This window comes from Protobothrops mucrosquamatus, unplaced genomic scaffold (genome assembly GCF_001527695.2).
Source record: "Protobothrops mucrosquamatus isolate PMUCROS unplaced genomic scaffold, P.Mucros_1.0 scaffold280, whole genome shotgun sequence".
Taxonomy (NCBI): domain Eukaryota; kingdom Metazoa; phylum Chordata; class Lepidosauria; order Squamata; family Viperidae; genus Protobothrops; species Protobothrops mucrosquamatus.
The window spans coordinates 628,340-639,020 of record NW_015386624.1 but is presented as its reverse complement, the minus strand read 5'-3'; the positions used below and the strand labels follow the sequence as shown (position 1 = coordinate 639,020).

At 43.7% G+C, this 10,681-nt stretch overlaps 1 protein-coding gene across 1 annotated transcript; it reads left to right on the top strand.

The window, feature by feature from the left end:
* Positions 1-3,237: 3,237 nt before the first annotated feature.
* Positions 3,238-5,636, top strand: TUBA1A (tubulin alpha 1a). Its single transcript, XM_015814742.1, has 3 exons — positions 3,238-3,472; positions 3,976-4,124; positions 4,447-5,636. Exons 1-3 carry the CDS (start codon positions 3,352-3,354, stop codon positions 5,425-5,427), a joined length of 1,251 nt encoding a protein of 416 aa, XP_015670228.1. The 5' UTR covers positions 3,238-3,351; the 3' UTR covers positions 5,428-5,636.
* The last annotated feature ends 5,045 nt before the right edge of the window (positions 5,637-10,681 follow it).

Sequence of the window (10,681 nt, the reverse complement as noted above, 5' to 3'; positions counted from 1 at the left end):
GCGGCTTGCAGCATTTTTACCATTCCCTTGGTAAATGTTGCACGCTCATCAAATTCGCTCCGCAGCGGGCCAAAATTCCTGACTCTCTCAGCCTCGGCTTGCCTCCTGCCGAAATGTGCATTTGAGTTGCGCCGTTATTTCGTTCAGACCGGGGAAGGGGGGGGGTGTGGATGTTTGACGTATTGTGTGACATTTGTTCAGAGGGAATAGGTGACTGTTTTTAAGCGAGTTTTCACGTCGTGCAGCGTCCGTTTCCCTTCTCCTTTTCCTTCGATCTTAACTCTCTCTCTTCCCCCCACCCCACCCCCCCACGCGCCCAAGTGATGAATGGGGAACTGTTCGGTCTCTTTGTCTGGAAGATGCAAACAGACTTGGGATGCTGAGCAGAGGAGGGGGGGGGTGAGAATTACCTCATCCTATGCGCCCGGAGCCAATCGCCGTTCTCCTCTCTTGCCTTCTCCTGGCAGATTGGGGGGTCTCGACCAACCGCAAAAAGCCTTCGCCCGTCCCCATGGTGACGGGATTGTATATAGGCAGCCGCCTTAGACTATGTGCTATAGGTTCTCTTACATCGACCTCCTAAGAGTCGCGCTGTAAGAAAGCACCCGCCTCTCTCCGGTTCGAGTTCCCCAAGCTCGGCGACAAAAGCAGCAACTATGGTAAGTGCCCGCGGCGGGTCTGCAAAGAGAGGAAGCCGGTGTGGGGGGGGGGAAACACCCGCAAGGCGTGTCGATGACCCCGGTGGCCCCTCCCGTGCGCATTTAGACAGATCTCCCCTGTTCCTCCTTTCTCCCTGCTGGGTCTCTCTCTCTCTCTGCTTCTTCCCGCGCCTCTATGGCGGGTCTTTGTTTTCCCGGTCAGTTAAGCCGTGCGTCACTTAAAGAGGCTCGGGAGACCTGTGCAAATGCCGGGAAAAGTACCCCTCCTCCATTTCCAACGCCCCAAAGATGGTCTTCTCCCTTAACCGGCGGCAGGAGCCCACCTGCTGGAACAAGGGCTTCTGGAGAGGTAGTGGAAGACACGGGTGGCTCCCTGCCCGCCTCGGGATCGCTAATTTCGGCTCCCCCCGCCCAGCCTTTTCTGCTGCAGAGGGGGGGGGGCGCTTCAGACGAGGGATGACCGGGAGCGAATGAGGAACCGTTTGCCCTTAAGGCTGCTCTCCTTTTAGGGAAAGAAATCTCCTTGGGTGGTGGTTCTTACTTCCAAGGTCAGGGTGTCTCAACCGGGGTCTGCCAGTACTGGTTTTAAAACAAAGAGTCTAGGTCAGGGGCAGGCAACCTTGGCTCTTTTATGACTCGTGGACTTCAACTCCCAGAATTCCTGAGCCAGCATAGCTGGCTCAGGAATTCTGGGAGTTGAAGTCCACGAGTCATAAAAGAGCCAAGGTTGCCTACCCTTGGTTCTAGCTTGATCCCTTTCGAAACGCGTTCTTTGCATTCTTTAACAAAAAAATCGCCCTGAAATGATTGAAGCCAGCAGGAGAACGCAGCTCAAAATGCCGCGGCCGGTTACAGCATCGCCCCATTCATTAATCGGGAGGAAAGGCGTCACCAAATCGGGCGATGGGAACTTTTCCAGGAGGAGGTTGGAGCTCGCCCTGAGAAAGCCGTGCGTCTGAATGGGAGGGTCGGTGTCGTGGACTGCGGCTCGACCTGCCTTTTATATCTGGAGTTAAAGGTCGTTGAATTCAAAGGGGGTCGCACAGGGGGACATTCTGGCCACTCTGGAGGAGGTCTCGGCGCCGCGATTAATAATAATAATAATAATAATAATAGTAAAGTTGGAAGGGACCTTGGAAGTCATCTAGCCCAACCCCCTGCTCAGGCAGGAAACCCTATACCATTTCGGACAAATGGCTGTCCAGTCTCTTCTTAAAAACCTCCAGTGTTGGAGCATTCACCGCTTCTGGAGGCAGGTTGTTCCACTGGTTAATTGTTCTAACTGTCAGGAAGTTTCTCCTTAGTTCTAGGTTGTTTCTCTCCTCTTGAAACAGCGGGGATCATCATCTGGGCTGGAGATGCCACGCCCTTTCGGGCTCTAAGAAACCCTGCCTAAAACGGAGCATTGTTCCAGCATCTGCGGCAGCCGAGAGAGACACTGCCCAGTATCCCAGACTGACTGCAGGGCAGAAAAAAAGCAGATCCCTCCCCTTAGAGCAGCCGTGCCCTGCAGCAGATTGGTCTGTCAATGAATAGAAGGCAGAAGGTGCTGGCTGAGGGAGCAGACAAAGAGTCTCCTCTGGCAGATGTGACCAGAATAATGAGTGGGAGACAATGCTTTTCAAGGGTCGCTCTTGCGGCTTGCTCTTTTCAACAAGTCCTCCCCGATGGCTGAACATTCTTTTTAGGAAGGTTTTCTAGCAGCCTATTTTTAATCCTTGCTGCAATATATTAGGAATTAAGATTTCTCGTCCTGTAAAACCCTTAATGTTGGGTATCTGGAGGGAAGGGGAAGATTGGTCGATGCACAATTTTACCCGTGCCCAATACCTCACGCATACTTTAGGGTTTGATTTGAGAGCTTTATCTTCTAGTCCAGCCACCCCGTGGATTTAGTTCATTTTTCCCAAGCATGGTTCTCAGCAGAGCTGTGGTCAGAAGAAGGGAAACTGGCAAAACAGTATAAATGAGATCATGCAGCAATGACTCCAGCTGTGTTAATCCAGGGCAGTGCATGTGCGTGACACATGCACACACACACAGGCTGTTGCCAGAAAAACCAGGGCTAGCTTTATGTTGAAGAGCATCTACCCAGTGTTCTTGGCCAGGGTGTGGCATTCTTTGGCAGTCCGTGGTTGAATTCAACCCTCTCATATGATAGAATGTCCTTCAGAACAATAAAATGAGAGAATAACTCAGGCTGAGGCAAATTCAAATAAGAAAATAAAGGTATGTTAGAACCAGACTAATTACAGGCTTATTTTTTATTTTATTCTTAAATTGAGGGATTTGATAGGTTTCCCCCCTTTTTGTCTCCCTAGATCCCATTTGAAACTGGTTTGTTTTTAAGCAGGAACTAACAGCTGTGGTAACTGTTTTTAATTTTACTTGTGAACATCCCCGCACACTATAGGTATGTAAATCCTTATTCCCATATGCCACCACCAGCAATGACAGATTGAATTACTCATTACATTGAACCTTTATTGTCATTTTTAGACAGACAGACAGACAGATAGATAATCTTCTGTTTTCTTAGGCAGAATATACCAATATATAAACCGGTTTATGTATTTTTTTAAACATTTAGCGTGAGTGCATCTCCATCCATGTTGGCCAAGCCGGTGTCCAGATTGGCAATGCCTGCTGGGAGCTCTACTGTCTTGAACATGGTATCCAGCCAGATGGGCAGATGCCCAGCGACAAGACCATTGGGGGAGGAGATGACTCCTTCAACACCTTCTTCAGTGAGACTGGAGCTGGCAAACACGTCCCCAGGGCTGTGTTTGTGGATTTGGAGCCAACAGTTATTGGTGAGTGTAAATTTCAAATTGCCCAGCTGACTATGTCCAACTTTTCCTATACTCTAGGACAGGGGTGTCAAACTGCCAGCCCGTGGGCCGGTTTCATCATACCTGAGCCGTGCCCACCCCATTGCCAGCAATGGCAAAAAAGCTCCGATATGTTGCGCGATGTCACGTGACGTTGCGAGTTTGACATGTCTGCTCTAGGAAAAGGTAAGAGTTACATAGTGGGGATTTGTCTTTACTATGATAAAAACATTTCTAGCATCTAATAAATTTCCTAATTCACACAGAGAGAGGGCAGAGCATCCACATTTAATTTAAACCTTTATTTGGCACATAACATAATTAAGCATGCATTTGAATATGAATAGCAAAAGTATCGGTGACAACCAATAAGGTCAAAGGAATAATGTTAATTCACAAAAGAAAATCTTAGAGATATAACTCCCAGGTGGGTAATTGAATTGCGTCTTCTGATAGGAAAGTAATTTTGTTTTGGCTGTCCATAGATGAAGTGCGCACTGGAACCTACCGCCAGCTCTTCCACCCCGAGCAACTGATCACTGGCAAAGAAGATGCTGCTAACAACTATGCCAGGGGGCATTACACCATTGGAAAAGAGATCATTGACTTGGTCCTTGACAGGATACGCAAATTGGTAACTATTTTGTCTTAAGGATGATCTATAATACATAGAATAGAAAACAAGCAACAATGACTTATCTAATTCTGATGAGTATCATCCCAAACTATTATGACCAACAAAAATACTTGACTAAGCTGCAGCATACTTCCTATATAGTAATTATTATGGATAAATATTAGAATTTGTAACATGATTGGAAGATAGTAAGATAACAATTAACAAGCTGATTAATTGATAACTTAAAAAAATAAAGACAAAAAGATTTAGTTTTATGTATATTCTTTAGATGATTATTAATGGAATTATATATGTTAACTTTTATTTGTTCTTTCAGGCTGACCAGTGCACAGGTCTCCAGGGTTTTCTGGTCTTCCACAGCTTTGGTGGTGGCACTGGCTCTGGCTTTACTTCCTTGTTGATGGAGCGCCTGTCCGTTGACTATGGCAAAAAGTCCAAGCTGGAGTTCTCCATCTATCCAGCTCCCCAAGTATCCACAGCTGTCGTTGAGCCCTACAACTCCATCCTAACCACCCACACCACCCTGGAGCACTCCGACTGTGCCTTCATGGTAGACAATGAAGCCATCTATGACATTTGCCGACGGAACCTTGACATTGAGCGCCCCACCTACACCAATTTGAACAGGTTGATAGGCCAGATCGTGTCCTCCATCACAGCCTCCCTGCGATTTGATGGTGCCCTGAATGTAGATCTGACAGAATTCCAGACCAACTTGGTGCCCTACCCCCGAATCCACTTCCCTCTGGCGACCTATGCCCCGGTTATCTCTGCTGAAAAAGCCTACCATGAGCAGCTTTCTGTAGCAGAGATCACTAATGCTTGCTTTGAGCCAGCTAATCAGATGGTGAAATGCGACCCTCGTCACGGTAAATACATGGCCTGCTGCCTGTTGTACCGTGGTGATGTTGTTCCCAAAGATGTCAATGCTGCTATTGCCACCATCAAGACCAAGCGTACCATCCAGTTTGTGGACTGGTGCCCCACCGGTTTCAAGGTTGGTATCAACTACCAGCCCCCTACCGTGGTCCCCGGAGGTGACCTGGCCAAAGTGCAGCGTGCGGTCTGCATGCTGAGCAACACCACGGCCATTGCTGAGGCCTGGGCCCGCCTGGACCACAAGTTTGACCTGATGTATGCCAAGCGTGCCTTTGTCCACTGGTACGTTGGGGAAGGGATGGAAGAAGGGGAGTTCTCAGAGGCTCGGGAGGACATGGCTGCTCTGGAGAAGGATTACGAAGAAGTGGGTGTGGATTCTGTTGAAGGAGAGGGTGAAGAGGAAGGAGAGGAATACTAAAGCAAAATGTCACAATGGTGCTGCTCATACAGGGAATATTAAACTATTTAACATTCAGGTTTTGGTCTGATCGGTTAATTTGTGATATTTCGATACCATTGTTATCCCTAAAATAACTGATCTGTGCTTTAAAACATGAAATGTTACAAGCCCAAACCATCCACCAAGGTTTTGGATTTGTGAATAAAAGGCATTCCCTGTCCTAGAAATGAGTGTCTTGTGTGTCTATTTTCAATAATATGTTGCATATTCCTATGTTGTGGTAAGATACTGACCGTGGTCATATTTTTACATTATGCCAGAAAAAGCACTACACTACCACAACAACAGTATAGATTAGTGTGTTCGGCCTGGAAGGGCAACTCCTGCCCCCAAAATTAAGTACATAAATGTAACATGACATAGTTGTCCCAAAGTGTCTGGAAACACCCCATTATTTAAGGGCTGAAACATATGAGCCAACTAAATTGGGAAGTTAAAAAATCTTGGAAGATGATAAGAGCAAACCACTCCCTTATTATTGACATGTAGAGATAGTTTGTGTGGTTGAGCTCAGATCAAAATGTTCTGCAGCTTAGTTGGCCAGAATGACAATCTCTCCTTCCACAATCTATGCCATATTTTACTTGATACTACAGAAAAATTCCAAAATGACATTAAAGGCAATGTTCTCTGACACACCTTTAATTTTAGAGGGATAGGTTAGGTTTTTTTTTCTGGAGAGGAAGAACTGTAATTATATGAGATACTTTTTATACACCAATTTCAAGATAAAACAAAAAACAAAGTTATGTCTTTTCTTGCAAAAATCAACTGATTTGTTTCAAAAAAGTCGAACTGCAGTCCTAAATTCATTTATTTGGGAACAAATTCCTCTGAATTTATTAGGGTTTCTTTCTGATTGTATATGTTTATTTATTAATATGTTGCCCATCTCACCATCCAAAGAGTGTATACACTATATATATAGTGTCCTGCTATAACTCGGTAAAACCCCAATAATTTTGTTCTTGAGTCTCAGACATAGGAGTAAATAATTCACATATTTTATAAAATAAGAGGTAAAGAGATGGCTGTAAAATTAGGTAGCTGTACAGGTAGTCCTCAACTTACAACAGTTTATTTAGTGACTATTTGAAGTTACAATAGCACTGAAAAAAGTGACTTATGACAATTTTTCACTCTTATGACCATTGCAGCATCCGCTGTATTCAGATGCAGATTTACATTCAGATGCTTGACAATTGACCCATACTTATGATGGCTGCAGTCCCGGAGTCATGTGATACCCTTTTGTGCCTTTCTGACAAGCAAAGTCAATGGGGAAACCAGATTTGCTTAATAGCCATGTTACTAATTTAAGAATTGCAGTGATTCACTTAACAAATTAGAAAGAACAGGAAGAAAAAAGAATAAAAAATAAAAAAATAAAAATACAGTGAAGAAAATTAAAATATATGAAGAAATTACTTTCCCCTTCATCACAAGTATAAATAATTTTAATTATCACCTCTTAAAATAAAACAAATGATTTCTTCTTCCCACATCCAAATGCTTATTAATGAATCCTTAAAGCTCATCATTTCAGTCCAAATTAGCAAAAATCCATTAAGAGTTACCAGTTAATAACTTACCTATTTTAACCTTGATTAAATAAACCAACTTTGTATTCCTTCCTTTTACTTTTGATTTTTGATTGCTTCAAATAATGTCCTAGAACCTGATTTCTTTTCACTTCTTTGTCTCTTCTACAAAATTCTTAAAAGTTTTAACAAGTCATTTTTAAATCCACATTCAGAACAGTCTGTGTTGTGAAATATAACATTCCTCTTTCATAACATCTTTCAAACAGTATGTATAAAGACAGACACTCTTAAAATTATTTTTTATACTCTTAAAATTGTTTAAACATATCCTTCAATATATCCAATATTAAAATATTTTACTTCATCCACAGTAAGTCACATTTAAATGTTCTTCTTTAACTCCAATCTTTGGTACTTTCTAATTCCCTCTAGTGTGCAATCTTCAAATCTCATCCTCTCATGTTTTTTTTAAGAGAATTCAAAACAAAACCATTTTCCCATGAAAATGATTCTGTAATGGCATATGAGAATGACTTTGAGGGAGAAGAGGAAAAGATGCTGCTTAGGAAATGATCAAACAAGGGGGGAGGGGTAAATTGCCCAGTGGTTTAACAATCAAAGGAAGAAACTGAGGAAGGAATCCACCCTGTTTGATCAGCTGACTAAAAATGATGGTGGGAAATTTATATCTTCAGACTTGCAAGATTCTGTTAACATAGCCTGACAATAAAGTAGAAGTAACTCATTTAGTCATGTTGCCTATCTGGCTTACCTGGGACAGTCTATAGATTCCAAAATCTTATTTCAAATCCACCTGGACCCTTAGTCCATTTGTAACTTTCCAAAATCAAAGTTCTGTTCACTTTTTTGTTAATTGTTCCAAAGGATTTTTTTAAGTCCTTAAAACAGGGGTCCCCAACTCTGGTCTATGGACCAGTACCGGGCCGCAGTATGCCAGCAACCAGTCTGCACAAACAAAGCTCCATCCGCGAGATTCAGGCAGCACACAAAACCACACACTCTCTGGTCCACAGAAAAACCTCTCTCCATGGAAGTGGTCCCTGGTGCCCCAAAGGATGGGGACTTCTGCTTTAAAAGGAAACTCAGCTGGTGCTCTAAAACTTCCCAGTCCAAAGGTTCCTAATATCTGAAAAGCAGTAAACAAGCAATATCCAATGTGATAGAAAAGGAAGTATGCAAAACCACTATCCTTTTTTAGGGTGCCAACTGCAGTTTCAGCAAGATGGTTACTCCTTCATCTCTCAGGGGTCTAAACCTTAAAAACTTGTGGTCCCCTCATAAGGAGCAACTCTGTGAAGAACGTGAGCAATCTCCTTGTCCAGAGAAATTACAAAGAGCTGATATACCCACCAGCTCTTCATTCCATTGCAGTCATCAGCCCCAATTTTAGTAGAGCCATCTTCAGTTTCTTATTGCTTCCCTGAAAGTGCAAGTCTACCAATTTAACTAAATGAACAGTTGTAAGTCAAGGACCATCTTTAGTCCAAATCTGCCCTGCCACACTTTTAAGGAGAATTACTGATGGTGGCTCTCCCTACAGACTGCTGAGAGGGAGTTGGAATGAAACTAAAGGAATCTACAATCACCACCCTTAAATTATCCTACAGTAACACTATTAAGGGCAGGACCATTCTCAAGCCTTGTTAAGTGAGCCAGGCTATGGAGTAGTTGCTGGAGAAGCACAAATTATATCCACAAATTATATCCACAGAGGAATCCACATTGCCATGGCTGTGAAAAGCACTGTTCTATATGCATCATAGTGTTCAATCCACAATAGCTAGGTTCACAAGACATACAAAACCCCAAACCACATAGCATTTATTAAAGTAAGCTCAAACTTGCAAAGTGATTTTATAGTTTACAGCTAGCTAACACATCAGACGCACTTAATCGCTAAGTGCCTCATACTTAACATGACATTTTTAATCCTTGGCAGCCCAGGCTAACCGTTATAGGGGAATGTGCTATACATGTCATCTTGAGTTCCTGCATGAAAGCCTGAAATGATCTTTGATGTTTAAAAAAAGACTGGGGAAAAAAAATACAGCGTTCAAACTTAGGGCTTTTTGTCCTATGGCTGAAAGCAAAAGGTCGGCGGCCACTCGTGCTACCAAAATGTGAGCGAATTGTGCAGCTTGGCTGCAGACAGGAAGTGGAAGAACCAGCATCGCCTCTCCCTGTCTGGGGAATGTGTGTCGCGGCTTCTGCCAACTGCTGCCGGGGTTTGGTGGTGATCTAGGGGAGGCGAACGGACAAACACATCACCCAACAGTAGACCCGTTTTTGCCGTGTACCACACCATAGCGGGGCATAGGGAGGCAGGGAAAACAGGAGCAAGGGAAGGGATTTTATAGGGATTTTAAAGGGATTTTATAATATTAAATTTAATACAGGTTATTTAATATATATTTTAATTTGGCTTTTAGAGATATTTATTGTATTATACTGTTTTTATTTACCTGTAAGCCGCCCTGAGTCCCTCGGGAGAAGGGCGGGGTATAAATGGGATAAATAAATAAATAAATAAATAAATAAATAAGAAAAGACGATTGAAAGGGGGTATCATCAATATCGTGCGCGCTTAGCAGACTGAATAAGAAGCCGCAGTTCATCGGGAATGTTTGAGAGGGTTAGAGAAGAAAGAGCTTCGGTTGTGGAAGATTGCGGCTAGGTAAGGGCGGGCCTTGTAGTAGATGAATGTTGCCAGAGACGCCGCAGTCTTGCTACCAATGGTACCGGCAGGGCGAGCACGTGCAAGGGTAAAGATGGCGCTTCTGCAAGGCGTCCTCGCCATCTTCTTCCTGCCTCCGCCTTCTTCGGAGATGTAATTCTAATTGTCTGCCGTTGTACAGAATAGAGTAGCAACGTCGGGAAAAAGGACGGACTCTTCTCTTACATGGCGCAACTGAGAAGGCTTTGTTCATTATTCAGCTCCCTTTTTTTTCTACTCTGCGACAAGGACGTGGTGTTTAGGTGCCTCTGTCGGAGGCTTGCAGACTGCAGCCCCCAAAAAAACGCAGCCTCTGGTCGTCATCGGTGCCGCAGTTTTTCTCCGCAGGATAAAACTGCGATCTCACTTCGCCCCCGCTCTGCAGCTCTGTTATTTATGGCTTCCGGAACATTCCTAATGCTCTCCATCTTTTGATCCAGTTTAATAATCTTTGCCCACGTGAGCGCGCAGGTTTCTTTCTACTAGGATAGATAAAGGGTATTTTTCTGAGCCGGTGGCTTCGGCGCCCGATCAGGCTGCAGATTCAATGAGCAACAAGCTAACTAATACAAAACGCAATTGTTACTTTATTTCTTTTCCTCAATTGCCCATCCTTACAAAATTCTCCCTCGATTCCGATGTCGGGAGGAAATGCGGAATGAACTTAGATTGAACCTCAGTTAAAAAAAAACACACGTCGGTTATTTGAACAAATATGCAGAAGCCTTTGCAGCTGTCGACCATTTGTCTTTTCCCCCACCTAATTCCAGTAAGACTTGGAGCATTACAAATGTCTGAATACTGCAAGCAACGTTGCATAATTTAAATTCTACTTTAAAAGTATATCAGACTTGCGTTGAAAAGTGTAAATGAGTAAATTGAGGTGGTGGGAGGATTGCAAAATACAATCCTGTCCCCCCCCCCCCATTGCTTT